We start from the raw sequence: 20,791 nt of genomic DNA, 5'->3' as shown, positions 1-20,791 counted from the left end.
TTTAACATGAGTGAAGAACACTTTCTAGGGTGATGGCAAACAGCCTCTTGAATCATACTAATATTCTTTTCCTGATGCACTGTGCTGACATATAGGGCTTTCTCAGTTTTCTTATTCAAATGTCAGACACAGAATTGAGAAAGCCATTTCAGCATATATTTTAAAAAGAGGCTAAAACTATTATGCACAAACAACCTCTAGGATCACTGGCTTAAAATATGGGCCTGGCTTTTTTTTTTTTCCTATGGAAAAAAGGGATTCTAAATAAGTTGGACACTTGATCTGTCCAATTTGCACAGGATATTTTGAAATAGGACAAATCAGATCGATTATATCCTCTAAGCTGGTTAAATTTCAGACCAAATGGAAGGGGGATTCTTAAGGTGGGTTCCTGGACTCTAGGGGATCCACAGATGACGGTCATGGCAAGGAGGTCACCAAATCCCTGAAACTGCAGACAAAACTTGGTGTTTATGTGCTTGTGTGCATTATTCGAATAGTATATACATACTGCATCTCAGAGACTCAGCAGATTCTCAAAGGTGGCAACTTGAAAAAGATTACACTGGTAACAAAACAAAACAAAACAAAACAAAACAAGAACAGTGAAAGTTGCTTCTGGATTTCCCTGGGAGAAACTTACTGTCAGGATTCCTCCATCCTGGCTGTTTAGTAAAGACAGGCACTTTCTGCTCACCTCCACAGCCCAAACCTACAACAATGGGGAGAGGCCAGCAGAAGATTTTAATTTTCTGACAATCTGAATTCTCAGCGGAGCTTCTTCTGAGCACCCTCTCCTTTTTACCACCATGACACTGTGCCCAGGTTCCCTCACAACACCATCTTCTACTGCTCTTATTCCTCCCCATGTCTGTCTCCCCTAACTCCAGGGTATTACCCTGATACAGGAACCACCTTTCACTTGACTTTGTAAAGACAGCACCTCATACTCTGCTCAGCACACCTTGGATACCCAGTCTGTTTTCTGAGTGAATACATGACTGAGTGATGCATCCACCCCTCAGCAGAGCAAAGGGAGAGTGCATCCCTCCAGCCTTTTCCCATTCCACGGCCAATGTGTGAGTGTACATGCTTCTGTCTCTTCGTGAACACGAGAATGGTTTTATGCCACAGAATGTGTACCAGTTGTCCCAGGGTTCCAGGCAGGGAGACAAGAACGCCATACCTCAGAGACAAAGGGAGCCTGAAGACACAGGTTCATCATGAGTCCCAGGAGTGTGTAGATAACCTCTCTGAACAGGTCCACATCCTCCTCACACCTGGCCTTGGAAAACAAAACAAGGTAACCAATGACCTTTCTGCCTTACAGCTTTTTATAGTCATCTTTTCCCTTGGACTAGTGTCTCAGAGTTCCCATACTCCCTAAATTGCCAATGTCATGAACCTAAACGGTTTTGGAGGATCAGAGACCAGTTCCATGAGTTAGTGTTAGTCCAGGAGACTTGGAAGGAGTCTCTGGTGCCTCTGCCATGGGACTATGGATCAGGTTGGCCCTGGGTTGAAAGTGAAGAGTGAGCTGCTGAGACGGGTGATCATTCAACTCCATCAGAAAAATCCTTCAAATCAGGATCAGGCAAAATGGCTGACTAGATGCAGCCAGGTGGAACAGCTCCCACTGAGGAACAGAGATGACTGACATGCTCCTAACAGACCTTCAAAGGGAAGACGCTGAGAGTAGATGGAGGAAAGACGTAGAAGCGGGGCAGAGGGGAGTAACTGGGAACCCTGCATGGGGCTCCTATGTACCAAGGCTTTTCTTGGCCCCTAAAGGCTCTTGAGGAATGGGTGAATTGAAGTGGCAAAGAGCAACCTAATCTCATCATAGGCCTCTGGAACCCCGGGAGGAGAAATCCCCTTGACCACCACAGACACTCAGCGGTTGTCAGGGAGAGCTGCTTAGAGAAGTGGTGGGGTGGCAAGCCAGTTGATGTGGAACCCAGAGGGTTGGGCGTGGAAGCATCTGTAGTGGAGCATGGCCAGGGACAGCCATCCCCCTAGGCTCAAATAAGTCCCATAGGAGACTTTAGCCCTCGGGAAATCATCAGACCTGAACTCTGCAGGGTGGTCTTGCCCATCAAACAGGGCCAGTCCAACTTGAGGACCCCTTGCTCTGCTGGACTCTCCTGGGGCCCCAGCCTGGTCACACCTGCTTGCTGAGCAGTCTCGGGGGCCCTGGGGGCCCATACCATAGCTCCTGCACTGGCAGACCATGCCTGACCAGTGGAGAGCACCAGCAGGGTACCCCTATCACCATGCACCAGCCCATATGCTCCCTCTCCACACCACAGCTTCCCCTGGGCCCAAGGCAACTCCCCACATCACTTTGCTGGTGAGTGTCTGATCAGGCAGGTTTTGCTTTCCTTGCCCTGCCAGAGCATGGGAGTGCAGTCCTGCCCCTCCTCTTCCCACTGACCACCATTGTAGGTGGAGTATTGATGGGCATAAAGCCAGCCAGCTCCACCCCTACCAGCAACTTGCCCTTGTGCTAGCATGGCATAGAGTACAGTGGATCTTTCTCCCTCTAGGAGCAACCTCCTCCGCTTGCGAGGCACAGAGAAGGCACAATCTTCAGCATGACCATACACACAGTCATCAGCAGGGACCCTCTCCCCAGGCTGTGTTGCCTCTGCCATTGTGGCAAACACCTGCAGGGAGGCAGGCACCCTGACACCTGCTAGCACCCTGTCACAGGTCTTCTGCTGCTGTTGGCATGAGTGAACAAGTTAAGGTCCCATTACCACCACATTATGAAATTCTTGGGCTAACACCATCCATTGGAGTGTAGTGACCAGAGGTTTGGGATCACCTTGGCTCCCCCATTGCTGTATTCTTAACCTAGAGGAGCCAGAAAACAAAGTCAAGGCCCAATACAAGTCCCTGAGAGTTAGAGCATCCAGTCCAGAAATTGGGAGCTGAATACTGACTCCCTAAAATCTTCTAGAAATAAAGCCACTCATCTAAATCCACCTTATACCACAATAAAACCCTCAAGGTCATAAAATAAGATAAAAGAAACAAATTTATCCAAAGGTCAGCAATCTCAACAATTTGACAGTAGAGAAATCAACAAAGATAAGAAAGAATCCACATGATAAACCTGATAATTCAAAAACCCAGATGCCTTCTTTCCTTCAAACAACCACAACACCCCTCCAGAAAGGGTCTAAACCAGGCTGACATGGCTGAAATGAAACAAATAGAATTCAGAATATGAATAGGAATGAAGTTCATTGAGCTACAGGAGTGCATTGAAACCCACATCACGAAAGCCAAAAATCATAATAAAACAATGAAGGAGCTGACAGACAAAATGGTCAATACAGAAAAGAACATAACCAACCTGGTAGAGCTGAAAAACCACACTACTAGAATTTCATAATGCAATCACAAGTGTTAATAGCAGAAGAGACCAATCAGAGGAAAGAATCTCAGAGCCTGAAGACAGGCTTTCTGAAATAAGACAGTCAGACAAGAATAGATAAAAAAATAATAAAAAGGAACGAGCAAAACCTCTGAGAAATACAGAATTATGTAAAGAGCCCCAATCTACATTTAATTGGTGTCCCTGAAAGAGATGAGAAGAATGGAACCAATTTAGAAAACATATTTCAGGATATCATCCATGAGAACTTCCCCAACCTAGATAGAGAGGCCAACACCCAAATTTGGGAAATGCAGAGAATCCCAGTAAGATACGTCATTAAGAAGATCACCTCCAAGACACAGAATCATCAAATTATCCAAGGTCAAAATGAAAGAAAAAATATTAAAGGCAACTAGAGAGAGAGGTCAGGTCACTTACAAAGGAAAGCCCATCAGACTAACAGCAGACCTCTCAGCAGAAACTCTACAACCCAGAAGAGACTGGAGGCCAATATTCAACATTCTTATAGAAAATAAATTCCAACCCAGAATTTCATTTCTAGCCAAATTAAACTTCATAAGTAAAGGAAAAATAAGCAAATGGTGAGGAAATTCATTACCACCAGACCTGTAGTGCAAGAGCTCCTGAAGAAAGCACTAAATATGGAAAGGAAAGACCGTTACCAGCTTCTACAAACACACATTGAAGTACACAGACCAGTGTCACTATAAAGCAACCACATAAATAAGTCAGCAAAATAACCATCTAACATCATGATGACAGGATCAAATCTACACATAGAAATACTAACCTTGAATGTAAATAGGCCAAATGTCCCAAGACACAGCGTGGCAAGTTGGATAAAGAACCAAGATCCACTGGTATGCTGTCTTCAAGAGACCCATCTCACAAGCAATGACACACATAGGCAAAATAACAGGTTGGAGAAAAATCTACCAAGCAAATGGAAAACAAAAAAGCAGGTGTTGCAATCTTATTAGTTTTAGATGAAATAGGCTTTAAACCAACAAAGACCAAAAAAGACAAAGAAGGGCATTACACATATTGGTAAAGGGTTCAATTGAACAAGAAGATCTAACTATCCTAAATATTTATGCACCAAACACAGAAATATCCAGATTCATAAAGCAAGTTCTCAGACACCTTCAAAGAGACTTAGTCTGACACTCAATAATAGCAGGAGACTTTACCACCCCACTGGCAATATTAGATCATTGACATAGAAAATCAATGAAGATATTCAGGACCTGAACTTAGCACTGGATCAAATGGGCCTGATGTACATACACAGATTTCTTGAAATGAAAACAACAGAAAATACATTTTTCTCATTGCCACATAGTGCATACTCTAAAATCAATCATATTTGGAAGTAAAACAGTCCTTAGCAAATGCAAAATAACTGAAACCTTAACACTCAAATTGGAAATTAAGACTAAGAAATGAACTCAAAACTGTATAATTACGTGGAAATTGAATAACTTGATCCAGAATGACTTTTGGGCAAATAAACCAATTAAGGCAGAAATCAACAAGTTCTTTGAAACTAATGTGAACAAAGATACAACATACCAGAATCTCTGGGACACAGGTAAGATAGTGTTAAGAGGGAAATTTATAACACTAAATGCCCTAATAGATATTCCTAATTAAAAAGTTAGAAATATCTCATGTTAACAACCTACCATGACAACTAAAACAACTAGAGAACTAAGAGCGAACAAATCCCAAAGCTAGCAGAAGACAAGAAATAACCAAAATCAGAGCTGAACTGACGGAGACTGAGACACAAAAACCCATTCCAAAGATCAATAAATTCTAAAGCTGGTTTCTTGAAAAAATTAATAAAATAGGTAGACCACTAGTTAGACTAAAAAAAATGGAAAGACAGAAAATGCAAATAGACACAATCAGAAACAACAAGGGGGATATCACCACTGACCCCACAGAAATACAAACAACCATCAGAGAATACTATGAACACCTCTCTGCCCATAAACCAGAAAATTGAGAAGAAATGAATAAATTTCTGGACACATACACCATCCAAAGGCTGAACCAGGAAAAAATTGAATCCCTGAACAAACCAATAATGAGCTCTGAAATTGAGTCAGTAATAAATAGCCTACCAATTAACAAAAGCCCAGGATCAGCTGGATTCACAGCTGAATTCTACCAGATGTACAAAGAAGAAGTGGTACTATTCCTGCTAAAACTATTCCAAAATATCCAGGAAGAGGGACTCCTTCCTAACTCATTCTATGAGACCAGCATCGTCCTGATTCAAAAACCTGGCAGAGACACAACAAAAAAGAGAAAACTTCAGGCCAATATTCTTGATTAACACTGACGCAAAAATCCTCAACAAAATACTGGCAAACCAAATCTAGCAGCACATCAAAAAGCTCATCCATCACAGTGAAGTAGGTTTTATCTCTGGGATGCAAGGTTGGTTCAACACATGCAAATAGGTAAATGTGATTCATCACATAAACAGAACTAAGAACAAAAACCATGTGAGATTATCTCAATAGATGCAGAAGAGGCTTTTGATAAAATTCAACACCTCTTCATGTTAAAAACTCTCAATAAACTAGGTACTAAAGGAACATACTTCAAAGTAATAAGAGCCATCTATGACAGACCCATGGCCAACATCATATGTATGGGCAAAAGCAGGAAGCACTCCCCATGAAAACCAGCACAAGACAAGGATGCCCTCTCCCACCACTCCTATTCAACATAGCATTAGAAGTCCTGGCCATGGCAATCAGGCAAGAGAGAAAATAAAGGGCATCTATATAGGAAGAAAAAAAGTCAAACTACCTCTGTTTATAGACGGCATGATCCTGTATCTAGAAAAAACCACAGTCTTGGCCCAAAAGCTCCTGAAGCTAATTAACAACTTCAGCAATGTCTCAGGATATAAAATCAACATACAAAAGTCACTAGCATTCTTATACACCAACAACAGTCAAACCTAGGAATAAAGCTAACCAGGGAAGTGAAAGATCTCCACAAGAAGAACTATAAAACACAGCTCAAAGAAATCAGAGATGACACAAACAAATGGAAAAACGTTCTGTGCTCATGGACAGGAAGAATCAATATTGTTAAAATGGCCATACTGCCTAAAGTAATATATAGATTCAATGCAATTCCTATTAAACTACCATTGACATTCTTCACAGAACTAGAAAAAACTATTTTAAAATTCATATGGAACCAAAAAGAAGCCTGGATAGCCAAGGCAATCCTAAGCAAAAAGAACAAAGCTGGAGGCATCACGTTACCCAACTTCAAACTATACTTACAGGGCGACAGTAACCAAAACAGCATGGTACTGGTATAAAAAGAGACACATAGACCAATGGAACAGAATAAAGAACCCAGAAATAAGACCGCATACCTAAAACTATCTGATCTTCAATAAACCTGATAAAAACAAGCAATGGGGAAAGGATTCCCTATTTAATAAATGATGCTGGGATAACTGGCTAGTCATATGCAGAAGATTGAAACTGGACCCCTTCCTTATGCAATATACAAACATTAACTCAAGATGGAATAAAGACTTAAATGTAAAATCCAAAACTATAAAAACCCTGGAAGATAACCTAGGTAATACCATTCTACACACAGGAACGAGCAAAGATTTCATGACAAAGACACCAAAAGCAATCTCAACCAAAGCAAAAACTGACAAATGGGATCTAATTAAAGAGCTTCTGCACAGCAAAGGAAATTATCAACAGAGTGAACAGACAACCTACAGAATGGGAGAAAGTTTTTGCAAACTATGCATCTGACAAGGGTCTAATATCCAGCATCTATAAAGAATTTAAACAAATGTACAAGAGAAAAATAAACTACCCCACTAAAAAGTGGGCAAAGGACATGAAGAGATACTTTTCAAAAGAAGACATACATATGGCCAACAAGCACATGAAAAAAAGCTCGGTATCACTGATATCATTAGTGAAATGCAAATCAAAACCATAAGATACCATCTCACACCAGTCAGAATGGCAATTATTAAAAAGTCAAAAAATAACAGATGCTGGCAAGGCTGCAGAGAAAAAGGTACACTGTTGGTGGGAGTGTCAAGTAGTTCAACCATTGTGGAAGACAGTGTGGCTATTCCTCAAAGACCTAAAACAGAGATACCACTTGACCCAGCAATCCCATTAATGGGTATATACCCAAAGGAATAGAAATATTTTTATTATAAAGACACATGCACACATATGTTCACTGCAGCACTATTTACAATAGCAAAGACATGGAATCAACCTCAATGCCCAACAATGATAGACTGGATAAAGAAAATGTGGTACATACACACCATGGAATACCATTAAGTCATAAAAAAGAATGAGATTATGTCCTTAGCAGGAACATGGGTGGAGCTAGAGGCTATTATCCCTTGCAAATTAATGCAGGAACAGAAAACTAAGTACTACATGTTCTTCCCTGTAAGTGGGAGCTAAAAGATGAGAACACGTGGACACACATAGGGGAACAATACACACTGGGGCCTGCCAGAAGGTGGAGGGTGGGAGGAAGGGGGAGAGGATGAAGAAAAATAAATAATTGGTACTAGGCTTAATACCTGGGTAATGAAATAATCTGTACAACAAACTCCCATGACACAAGTTTACTTATATAAGAAACCTGCACATGTACTCCTGAACTTAAAAGTTAAATAATAAATAAATAAATAAATCATTTTAAAAATTAACAAAGAAAATCCTTCAAATCTCCCCAGGGCGAATGAGACTTGATCTGGGGGGCTCTTTAAGGCCAGCAGCACATAAAATCCGAGGTTACAGAAGGGAGAAGCCACTGGCGCCATCCAGCACTCACAGAAACAGAATTTCTGGAAAAGCCAGATAACTAAGCAGCAGCTAATGCCCCTGAAGAGGATAAAGACCAATTATGAATAGAAAAGCTAACATACCAGGAGGCTCAAGCAGCCATCCCCAAATTCCTCACAGGCCGCCATGTGTCTTCGGGTGGCAGGCTCAGCACTGAGGTTTCCCATGATGGCAATGCACTGGCACAGAGCTGAGGAGCTGCTTACCTTGCGATCTGTCTTCTAAATGAGAATCGAAAGAAGGTAGAGCCTCAGAGAGCAGGCAAAGGATGCCGCATGATCTCTGGGTGAATTCCCCACTCACCGAAAGGCCCACGAACCAACCAGATAGCTTCATGTCACACAGGGGCATCCCTGGGGTCACACTGGCAACAGGATGGAGGCATATAAAGGGGTAGACCCAAAAAGGTCTTGGCCTAGGGCTTAATCCCAGCTCCTCCATCAACCAGCTGGGAGGACCTGGGCAAATCCCTTCCCTTCTCAGAGGCTCCATTTCTACAGCTGTGGCATGCTGGGGTGTAGTTATGCTCTCTAAGGGCCCCTGAAACTTCTAAGGTTCAATAGGGACAGGCTTCAGTTGCAACACACTCTCCAAGGAGAAGCCCTGCCCCTGACACTATTCACTGCCTTATCAGCTCAAATTGCTACACCAGTCTTCCTGACAGGATGACTTCCATTTGGGAACAGCGTTGCACATCGAACTTATTGTCAGCAGGGGACTGATGGAGACTGATGAACTCTATCCACCTTCACTTAAGATGCCACCCATATCCAGCTTTTCCTCCCCTGTAACCAGCGCCATCCATATGCCACCTCCACCTGTCCCTACTGTAGCTGTTTCAATAACTGACAATTGTGTAAATTCCAGCTGTGAATAAATGATTAATCAACCGAGAGACAATAGTTGTTGTGGATTGTAAACTGTGTTTAAACAGCCCCATTCACGCTGCTGAGAGTGTCTGTCACAGAGGGTGAAAATGAGGGTTTGCTCACCAGAACGCCCGTGAGTGCAGGGAGAACACCTGGAAGGTTGGCCTGGAACCAGACTTGGAATCTGTCGAGAAACCATCAGCCAGGATTTATTTTTACATTGCATAAACTATAACATAAATACAGTGTCTCAGATAATTAATGTTGCAAACTCTAGGTCCATATGATTTAGACTGTGCATGGAGAATTCAGAAACAAAAACAGAAAAAAACATGTCACTATGTATGTAATGCGGCTTTAATTTTTCTGAGTCTGGAGAATTGCCTTTGATGTTAAACAACAGATCTCAGATGGTGGCTCCCTTAAGCAGGAGTTGCTGGAATCTCTAGGCTTCTGCCAAGCTGACTTACCCCCAACCCCTGCTCTGAGTCTACAGCATGTGTGTGCCGTTCGGAAGGCAAATACCGTGCAAGCATGTTTACCCATCGGAGCCACTGGGAGGACCTGGATGCATGTGCATCTCCACACGCCACAGCCACTGTTCCATACCCCGGCCCGTGCCACCTGGCTGGCCTGCCTGTGAGCACAAGCAGCTCTCTCATCCCATTACCATCTTTAAGCAACGTGTCCTAAAATTTGTAAGGAAATTTAAAACACAAGATGCACTTTAAAAAAAAGCTCTTGAAAAATTATGAAAACTAAGACCCTTACTATCATCCCCAGCAGCCAGGCAAAACAAGACGAAACAACACAAAGCCATGGGGCAGAAGGAGGTCATTACTCATGATGTCACTGGCAACCCCAGAGGTGGCTGCATTTGACTGTTCATTCTTGCTTGCTGGCTCACTGGCTCACTCAGGTTCATTCAACGCGAATTTGCTGGGCAACTCCTACGTACCAGGCACTGATTAGAAGGAAGGAAGGTTCCCGACACTTTGGAGGCTTGCCTACTGTGAGAGGCACTGCTTTAAGTATGCTGCTGCTTCCAAACCCATGGAGGCCCAGGTCAGCCTCTAGGCAGAGTGACTAGAATGGGAGTGGGTGGCCGCAGCCCCCTGGGAGGCATCAGCCCTCCTTCTCAGTGAATCTTGCAATACTCACTTGGCGACTTGGCCTAGCCTCTCTGAATACGGCACATTTTTAAAGATCAGACAGTTCAACAAAGACTGAAGAAGACATGTCAATTTCTATAAATAAAAAAAAATTACCTTTCTTCCAGAGCCAAGTCTGTGAACAGTCCCATAGCAGTGTTGGCCTCCTTATCCGAGAAATCAAGAAATGACACCAGGGCTTCCAATAATCTGCAAAAAACCATAATAACCTCAGAGGTAGCTGTCCTCCAACTAACAACATCCCAACAGGGTAACCTTGCAAGGAAACAAAAAAGGAGTCAGCATCCGGGTGAAATAAGCAGAAAGGGTGCCTTGCCATGCCCTCCTAGGAAGCCTAGCTCCGTGCCCACCCAGAGACAGACACTCTTAAGTGGTTGGCTCCACCACTTAATGTGAATCCCCAGAATGCTGAATACTTTTAACCAAAGTTTATTGATTATCGGACGCCAGCTCAGAAGGAGTTTCTGGGACTCTGCCATGTGACTCTGGCTCAGTCAAGTTCATTAACTTAGATGACATCTAAATGGCATGCTTACTAATCTGCTGATGACTAAAGTGGGAGGGCCCCCTAATAAGGTGGGTGATGGAATAAAGATTTAACAAGATTGTGACAGGCTGCTGAATATATTAGATTAAATTTAATAGGGTTAAGCTCAAAGTCCTCCATTTAGAGCTGGAAATTCTGCATAAGTAACAGAATTGTGAGACCTGGTTTATAACTGGTTCATATGAGAAACATTTAAGGATTTTTAGCCACTTACAAACACAAAATGAGCAAACAGTCTAACACAGATGCCAAAAAACACCTGATACAATCTCAGGCTGCCCAAATGGACTTACTGGCACCACGACAATGGAAGTAAAAGGAATTTGTTCATCCAGCAAACTTGCATTAAGCATCTACAAGGTGCTAAGTATACTGTGCTCAGTACTGAGCTCCTGGTCTCCTACAGTGATACATATGTAAATAAATAAGATAAACTGTCTTAGGTGATATGTTAGAAACAGACACATGTTGAGGGGACCAGAGTCTCGCTGGTGGGAGGTGTGGGGATGGAAGTGAAGAAGCCTTCAATAGATGACACTTCAGTGTCTCTTGAAGTATAGTGTTAGCTATTCATTCGTTTATCCATCTGACCAATCACAATGAACAAGCACTGACTGCGTGCCAGGCAATGTGGTCGGTTCTGGGGTCCTAACAATGAAACAAGAAAATGTCCTGGTTCCAGGCAGCTTGCAGGCCAGTGTCGGGCCCACGGGGACGGGTACAGAGGCATGTCAGGCAAAGTCGCCTGCAGTCACAGACTACGTGGGCATAGAATTGCAGGCGCACATTTGGGGACTGCTGGCATGCAGTTAATACTTAGGATGTGAGGGGAGAACAGGGGACGGTAGAGAGCTGGACAGAGCCCAGATCCTGGGGGCCTTCTAGGGCCTGCTAGAAAGTCTGTACTTAGCCCTGTAGGCCCCTGTTCTCCAATGTGTGGTTGGTGGTGGGGGTCTCCGGGACAGATTCCTCAGTCAGTCTGAGTGGGAGCAGGCTCCAGGAGGCTGCTTTTTCATGAAGTCCTCATGTGATTCCTAGCCATTATATTTCTCAGTAACCGGAGAACCAGCCTTACAAGGAAGTCATTTCAGTGTGTTAAGTAGGAAAATAGCAGAACAGATGTACATTTTAGAAAAATTCCTTCAGTGTACATGGGGGCTGGATTGGAGCAGGTAGTACAGGAGGCAGGAATTCAACCAGGGGAGAACTGTGATTGTCCAGACAATAAAGGCTAAGGGACCAGACTGAGGCAGCAGCAGAGTAGGAAGCACCGTAAAAACACAAAGAGACACTCACGAAGACCTGGAAGAAATGACTGGAGAGAGTAGAGGAGAACTAGAAGAAAACGAATTCAGGAGATGCTAAGGAGAAAGAGCTGGCAGCATAGTATCTTATGGATGTGGTGAGGGAGAGCCAGGTCACTTCCAGGACACTGGCTTAGGCGACTGGATAGGTGGAGATACCCTCTATGAAGACAGGAAATTCAGGTAGATGAACTGGTGTGAGACCACGTTTTGATTTATTAAGTCAATGATACTTGTGGATGTTGTGATAGAGATGTCCAGTAGCAGAAGGGTATTTTCATCTCACACTCAGCAGAGTGAGACTTACACCCTTTGCTTCTTGATGAAAGCCATGGATGGGAAGAGGGACAAGGGTAGGATCCCAGGGTCCCTGACTTGGAAGGGTGATAGCATAGGGGGACTTGCAAAGGAAACCACAAAGGAATAGCCAGGAGGTAGGAGGGGGGCCAGGAAGGATGGTGTCCTGACAATCACTGTGATGGAGTTTCAAGAAGAGTAGTGATCAATAGGACCAAATGCCACAGGACAGAGAAGGGTGAAGACTTTGACCTTGACATCTTTAAGAAAGACAGATGACAGGCTATCAGACTGGGCTTTTGGGAATATGAACTCCAGTCACCCACATCTATGGTGCTGGATCTATTTAGCCACTTATTCTAGGAGTGGTCTGGAGGCCAAATCATCAAAGGAATGATGGAGGTAACAAGGATGCTTAACCTGAAATATATCAGTATTTTCAGAGACCTAAGGTACTGGAAAGCTGGAAGGAGTCTGGGCCTGGGCTTCAATGTATGGAGGCAGAATCAACCCCAGAATAGTATGGGGCAGGCAACTTACGCACAGTGTAAGGAGATAATTTATATCAATCAGAACTGTCCTGAAATGGACAGTTGGCTACCTTGGGAGGTGAGACCCACAGCCTCTCACTAACTGGGGACAGACTTCCTCCACCCAGTCTATTAGCTGCATTAGTGCCCATCCCGAATCAAATGGAGATAAAAATAATGAAAACTGCTGGCATCTCCCCTGGAGGGCATGATGCACAGGCTGTATGGGGGTATGCAGAGGACATCTATGCTGAGTGGGGCTTGACTGGATGGTTTCTGAGGGCCCAGGTGACACCGAGCTTCTGCAAATCCCTAACATCTTCAGAAATGGATTCCAGTGTTCCTGCTGTCAAAAACAATTTATTCGTTTTACAGTCAGTTCAGATTCTTCCTTCACCAATTTAAACCTATTTTCTTTGGTCTTGAAAATAAATGCTAATGAACCTGAATAGCACAGATGAGACAATAGCCTAAGACCATCTTGGCTTTGTCCTGAGAGACATAAACAGCTAGCCCCCCTCTCTATGTGACAATGCACACATCCTAACCGAACTCAGCACCTACAGAGGATGGTGTATCCCTTTCTCTTTCCTCACATACCCTCTTTCATGGTGGCAGATTTTCTGCTCTGCTGATAAGCAACTGTCTCTGTGAGTGAACCACAGGTCAGAAAACGCTTTCACGTAACCAATAAATGCATGGTTACTTCAGTTTAGGACCCTGAACAATATTCCCTAAGAGAAAATGATAATAAAAATATTGAGCCCCTATCATACCATGTGTCAGGCTTGCTTGATGTTAGTTGCCTTTTTTTTTTTTTTCTCTAGCAGATGCTGTTTGCTGGCTAACCCCACAGATATTCTCCATTCCCTTCTATTCTTCCTAACTCTACTACAGAAGAAGCTGGGATCATTTTTTTTTCCACTAGGGGTAGCATGTGACAAAATTCTGTCCAAAGAGAAATAGGCAGTAGCTTTTCTTGATAAAAGGGACAGATCCAGCTGGTGTTGACCTGTCTTAAAGAAGGATGTGAAGCTTGGAGTTGCAGCAAGAGAGAAGGTATGACCATGTGAGGAAGGTCAAGAGAAGGGCAGAGACTTTGACCTCGACATCTTTAAGCCCCTGCACCAACAGCTGCTATCTTTAGTCTCATTTTATTAGGTGAAAAAACAAGCCAGGCTTTATTTTGCTTAAGCTCCTTTCGCTCAAGTATTCTGCGTAATGCAGCAGAAAAAATTCAACTGCATCACCCTCTGTAAGTGTCATCGTAAGTGAGTGATGCAGATGAGATGCCAGGGCCCGTCAGTGCCTGGGTCACACAAGCAGAGACATGCAGGGAATTGAAGCTCAGTACTGCTTAAGACTAAAAACCAGCCCTTTTGACAAAATGACAGTGGTCCTTGGCCAGCACACATTCATGCCTTCAACCTCTTCTCTGAGGATAAGCATTGTGGGAGGAATGTAATAAGTGTGCTGCCGAGACGGTCATGGGGCTATGCGCAGCCCTGTCTTGCTTCAAACTGCCTCATTTCATCACAGAGAACCCATTCTGTCTGGTTCAACTGGAGATGCACGTTAAGGAGGCTAGTGGGCATAAAAGTAAAAAGCTGAGGTTTCTCTGACTGTCTAAAGAGAGTAGGCAGGACCACACGAGGTGATCGTGAACGCCACTCTGCGAGACACTGGAAAAATGCACATTGAAACTCAAGCAATTCAAAGATAGCTTGAGGGGAGAAGCCCATGATAGCTATAGCTACATTTACTCAAAGAGACAAAAACAATATTAAAAAAATGCGATGAAGGTACTGAGGAAATGACTGCAGTCATTTGAAATGCGAAATGTGCTTTTGGGGAATTTAAGTCCACTAACAATCTGCATCTGCCGCGCAGCCTCAGCTTCAGTGGCTTGCCAAAGCCTTTCCCGGGAGCCACTGCGGCTGTGACTGGGCCTGGAAGGGGAGCCGTAGGCAAGGCTTAATAACCACCCTGTCACGGCACACATGGACCTCCACACCAAATTGGACCGTGTGGGAGGGCTCGGCAGGGTCCTAAAAAGATCTGGAAGGAACAGGAGCCAGCTGCAGCAGGTCTGGCTCCCTTTCCTACTGAGAACACAGAGTGGAGCTGGGTCCTCAGAACAGTACCTGGGGGCTAGGCTAGTTGGGTGAGATTCCCGTGGTTCCTTGCTGTAGTTCTTCCTGCCCCATGAGTGACATGAGGTAATAAAGCTTACCTTGCCTACCTCGCAGCATGTGGGGAGATAAAACAAAATAGCAGTGAACAAAAAAACTCAGAAGGGTAATCTCCTGTTTTTAGATTGTGTGAGAAACATTTATAAAGCAAGTTACAATAATCGCCACTGTTTCTGTTAGATTGAACCACATGAAATGGCGGGCATGCAACCTTTTAGATCTAATAAGTGACAATTTCATATGTTCAAACTAATCGTGTAAAGATAAATAAACTGAAAACTTAATAAAAGTAAATAAATGAATAAGTAAAACAAGTAAGCAAAATAACAAATAAATAAATAATTTTAAAATGAAGTAATAAATTATAAAGAACTGGGCGGAATCACTGTGGTTCAGTAATCTTTCTAGAAAGTCTACTTAGGGGACACACATTCTATGCTCATAGTCTTACACTTTGGAAAGACCTCCATTCAACAGTATTCGAAATGTTTTGTTCATTCGTAGTGCATCTTGTTCCAGAAAGGGTTTAAGGACACATAGAATAAGATAGGATTACCTCAAATAAGAATGAAAGAAGAAAAGGAAGGGTAGGAACAGGGTAGAGATAGGACCGAGGCCAAAGGCACAGAAGCAAGTAACCTATTTTAAGGTGGGGCTCCTGATCTGGCTATGGAAGGGCTGCCATTTGCACCTTTTGTGGGATGGGGACAAGCCAGTTGCTCAGGAGAAGTGAAACTGTCCATGGTACCAAGTTCAGACAGGAGTCTGTCTCAGAGGTCCTCATGACAGGGCACTCTTGTCAAAGGCTCTTTCTGTTATTGATCCTTCAAGTCACGCATCAGAGATATAAGGGGGAGACAGGCACGCCTGAACTTGTCAAGTGATGACACGAGATGTCCCAGGAAGATCCTGCCAGCAGAGGCTTACCTGGTCAGGTCAAGGTGGCTGATGATCAGGCTCCGTCCGCTCTCAGTCTGGGCGAGCTGTAGCAGCAGGGCAAGGCTCTGCTGCCTGATGGCCAGGACCTTGGAGGACAAGAGGGTGGCCAACAGCCTGGCCCTGTCAGGGTGCATCACTAGCACACGCTGATTTTCCTCTGCAAAACACAGGCGTTGTGTGTCTTGTGCGTGCCATCACGGCAATTAAACTAGCTCTGTCGCCCTCTCTCCTAATGGGAAACTCAACTGGTGCCCACTCATTTGAAGGCAGATAATGAAGTGTAAGAGTGTGGATTCTAGAACCAGACTGCTGGGTCTGAATGCCCAGGGGAGTGACCTTACCAGTGCTCCTTGGTCTCCTCATCAGTAAAACGAGGATTATGTTCCTATCTACAGGGACGTCATGAGGATTAAATGAATCAGTACGTGACTGTGCCAGACAGGGACTGGCACCCAGAAATCAACTATGTCATTATTATTGTCAAGCCTCCTTGGTGTGTGGTATCTGGAAACACTAGCAAAGGGAAATAAATCAGTTTATTTGTGGAATGTCTTTAGACCATCAATATTCACACAATGGCTAGAGTGGTCATTTGAGGAAATGTTATCCAGGAAACTAGAATATCACATGAGAGCATTAAAGAATAAAGTGTGCCCTCCTTCCTAGAACATAAGCTCTTCCAGGGTGGTGGCAGTAGATTTATCCCCTTTCGTCTGCTTCATTTTCTGACCAGGTACATGAATTTGTTTGAAACTGCAGGGTACAGACTGCAGTATGAGGCTAAGCTGTGAAACAGAGCAAACTGGCTCTCAAAGGGGTGGGTCCCATCACATGGACCTCATTACCCTAGGCTCTCTCCCCTCCTGTGCTAATTGCCCATTTACACACAGCACACAGCATCCAGGAGAAGACACACACCAGGTTTCCGCTTGCCCTGAAAGAGCCGGAGTAACAGGACTGCAGGATCCTATGTGTAGCCCACATATCAAACCATGTTTTCGTTACAAACATTACATCTCAATCCCACACTTCACCTATAATTACTCTTGTCCATGTAAGATAGGATGTACTGATTTCTGAAATGGAAAGGTCCTTGTTGATTATATATTTTTTTCTTATACTAGAAAAGTAGCTTGATATAAATAATTCAGACAACACAGAGTTGATACCCCTCCAGGTAAGCCCATTCCCCAAAGGAGGCATTATTCACCTCTCATATAAATAATGTGTAAAATATTATACATCCTACCCTGTAATTGGCTTCTCTTCCCTACTCCACAATAGATCAGTGACATATTTTCATGTCCTTCCTTTTAAGCATTCCCTTGCCCTTTTGAAAAACTGCTTTGCATTTATTGAGTTAGATATATCAAGATTTTATTGACCTGAGACACAGCATTTACATCACAGGTATCTGAAAATATTTTTCAGATGATAAAAAAATGTAACTGTAAGGTTCACAGAAACGATAAATAGGTTCACAGAAATAAATAGATTGTTATGTCAGGTTCACACTGAGTAGACATACCATTGCCAAGTCCTGCCTTCCTCACCCTCCTGTAGGGGAGTTTGCAAAAACACTGCCCTAAGCTGGTGCAGGGTCTTACACAGAGTAGCAAGGCACCTTGACAATGAGAGTAGTCTGGGCATAATTCCCCTTAATCCTTGTCAGGAAATAGGCCCCCCAATTGTCTAGATTTTCAAGAGTTTAATTTCTTAAGTTTTTGATTCCTCTACTCTACTAAAAAAAGAAAAAAAAAGGCATTATCTCCTACTTAACATCTCAGAGTATACAAACTGCATTCACAAGCCCTATTGCTGGCTGCCCACAGTAGCCCTGTGAAAAGGAGACATAGCTATTGTCATCCCCATTTTCAGTGTTTCTGTCCAGGGTCAAACTTTTTCCTATGAAACATACTTCTTAAAAATGACAGAAGTAAGTAAAATTTGTATTTACATTGAAGTTACAAAAGAGATTAAGAAAGATTATACAAAAATGTAATGAACCCTGGAAGATGCAAATATGTGAAAAGCCTAAGAGTTAGCCCAGTAAATAAAATGCCCGTGGCATTCTACTACCTCAATTCTAGATGCTAATTAGTGTCTGAAGATATCGGCGGGCATGACTGTAAATCTCAGGACGCTGGAAAGGTACTGTGGTTAGCAAAAAGGAATATTTTAGGCTGACAAGAAAAGAAAAACTCCATCTACCTCATTGCCAGTGCATGAACAGAAGTCATGAGTCTGCAAAGAGCAGGAGGAGAGGAGAGAGGAGACCACTCATTATGCTGACAACCTCCTCCCTTCACTGACCTCACCCCTCATCTGTCTACCTTGCTTTTGATCCATAAACTTTCCTGGAGGGAGCGGGTGTGTGGGGAAGTCTAGACATCAACTCTCCAGGGCCTGGCCTTTGGGGAAGACAGTCAGCCCAACAGCAGACTCCCTTGCACGCAGCGCATTAATGGTGATCAGTGGTGATTACCCAGGCTTACCGTTCCCACAGCACACTGCTTGCCAGAGCTTGAGAACAGACACACAGACCGTCTCTTCAACTGCATCTTTTCCTGCTGTGGAAAAACACCTAGAATGGACAAAGGAGGGCCATCTTAAAAGTCTGAAAATCAGTCTTGATTTTCTCTTCCATTTGGTTTTATTTCATCCCAAGATTTGCCAAATGCAGGTTTCAGAAAGTATAGTTTTATAATCCAGAGCCATGGGTCACCAGGATCAATCATGGAACCATGAGTCCCAGGCCAAGGACGCAGACTGAGGAAGCCTGGACTGTACAGAGGCTAGGCAGTGAGCCAGTGCCATGGGTGATGGCTGCACTGGGACCAATGGACTGTGGCTGAGCACACAGACATGTACTGGTGACTCCAACTCACACCGTTATCCTAAGCCTCAGGAAGCACACCAGAACGACTGAAATTAAAATACAGTCACTTTAGCAAACTGCCTCCTACCATACAGGTCTTTCTTCAGATGAAATTATAAATGGGATTGGGCCATTTACATTTGTATCACTCTTGATATGATCAGCAAATTCCAAAAGAAGAAATGAACAAATGACAACCTTGCAAAAATTGGGGGGAAAGCAGCAAGAATGATAATTTCTCTGACTTTGAAGAGCTTAGAGGAGCCCTGGGAAGTGCTGCTGTTCCTCTCTCTTCAATTGTTTTTTTTTTGAGACTGAATCTGGTTGTATCACCCAGGCTGGAGTGTAGTAGCGTGATCTTGGCTCACTATAACCTCCACCCCTCAGATACAAGTGATCTTGTGCCTCAGCCTCCCGAGCAGCTGGGATTACAGGTGCCTGCCACCATGCCCAGCTAATTTTTGTATTTTTAGTGGAGATGGGGTTTCACCATGTTGGCCAGGCTGGTCTCAAACTCCTGACCTCAAGTGATCCGCCCGCCTTGACCTCCCAAAGTGCTGGGATTACTGGCATGAGCCACCATGCCCAGCCTCACTTGTTAACTGCATTGTAACTCCAGTGACTTTAAGGCCAGCACTCAAAGATGTTCGTGTAGTAGCTTCGCACTCCTGGAGAGCCCCCCACTACTGATTGAAGGGTGGTAATGTTCAGAAATGTGACTGTCTATGTGCCTCGTGTCTGATTTCATAAGAAGTGGTTATCTTCCCTTGCTTTGATGCTGGGCTGTCTTTATGAACATCCTTACCTTCTTATGACCTCGTTGTCACTGATGATACTAAATCCACTGTGCATTCTGAATAAAGTTTGTTCTGTGCCTGAAACAGATACAGAGAAAACCACTTTAGACTCCCAAACTGGCTGGCTGGTGTCTAGCTGCGACATAGCCACCTGCTAATGAGAAACCTAATATGGAATGTCACGGTGCCCACATGAATGATTTGGCAGAAACAAATAAACTTTACATTTTGAAAAATACAATTGTCAGCAACCTCTCAGTGTCAGAGGCCTCAGTGCCTCTCAGGCAGAGGGACTGTTTAGAGAAGGAGAACAGAGCTGGGGTGGCCCCGAGGGCTATCTGCACAGCTCATCATTCTGTAATCTTTAGAGAGCTTCCCAGAGCTGCTTAACCTATGGGAAGTACCAGCATATCCATTTGTTCTTAAATATTTATTTCAAAGCTATTTCCAGGCTCTAGAGAGGAATTTATAATCTCCAAGAAACTGCTAAAGGGGGTATTTGTATGTCCTCCATTGTACACTAAAGAGAAGTCAGACACTCCATCTATTTGTACAAACAACATGCTGTCACTGAGTATAGAGATTATTTAAGCCTTGGTAACAATGTTTACAAGAGCTAGTAAAAGAAAACAGTATGACCCTCATTAGTAGGAGAGCTGATGTTTGCTCTGAAACCATTTTCACATCCTAAGCAGCCATTCAGTGTAACTGGGTGAACCTTACAGTTTAACCTATAAAATTCTGTCTTCCATTCCTCCACGGTGGAGGGAAAGTGCGCGAGGTGGTATGGGATGCTTGAGGTGTCTGTGGGGGTATATGTGGAGTACATGCAGGATGTGCATGGGGTGTGTGGAGAAAATGTGAGGGTGGAGTGTGCGCAGGATATGTGGACTGACGTGAGTACTTATGGTGTGAGTGTGCTGTGTGCGGTATGTGGTGTGTGTGTAATATAAGGATATATTCAAGTGAGTGAAAGCTGAGCG

The 20,791-nt window shown here is 43.7% G+C and overlaps 1 protein-coding gene across 7 annotated transcripts in view; it reads right to left on the bottom strand.

The window, feature by feature from the left end:
- Positions 1 to 20,791, bottom strand: part of TTC12 (tetratricopeptide repeat domain 12) — a 58,624-nt gene that overhangs the window by 12,589 nt on the left and 25,244 nt on the right. For all 7 annotated transcript variants that reach the window (XM_038005197.2, XM_038005195.2, XM_008020899.3 and 4 more), the window contains 8 exons: positions 19,817 to 19,886; positions 18,629 to 18,717; positions 16,122 to 16,290; positions 10,421 to 10,513; positions 9,276 to 9,336; positions 8,367 to 8,504; positions 1,187 to 1,285; positions 644 to 712 (listed from right to left, as the gene is read on the bottom strand). In XM_038005197.2, coding sequence (XP_037861125.2) covers positions 644 to 712; positions 1,187 to 1,285; positions 8,367 to 8,504; positions 9,276 to 9,336; positions 10,421 to 10,513; positions 16,122 to 16,290; positions 18,629 to 18,717; positions 19,817 to 19,886 — 788 coding nt within the window. The remainder of the gene's footprint in view (positions 1 to 643; positions 713 to 1,186; positions 1,286 to 8,366; positions 8,505 to 9,275; positions 9,337 to 10,420; positions 10,514 to 16,121; positions 16,291 to 18,628; positions 18,718 to 19,816; positions 19,887 to 20,791) is intronic.

The sequence above is a fragment of the Chlorocebus sabaeus genome, chromosome 1 (assembly GCF_047675955.1).
Source record: "Chlorocebus sabaeus isolate Y175 chromosome 1, mChlSab1.0.hap1, whole genome shotgun sequence".
NCBI classification, from domain to species: Eukaryota; Metazoa; Chordata; class Mammalia; order Primates; family Cercopithecidae; genus Chlorocebus; species Chlorocebus sabaeus.
This window is presented reverse-complemented; position numbering and strand designations above follow the sequence as displayed.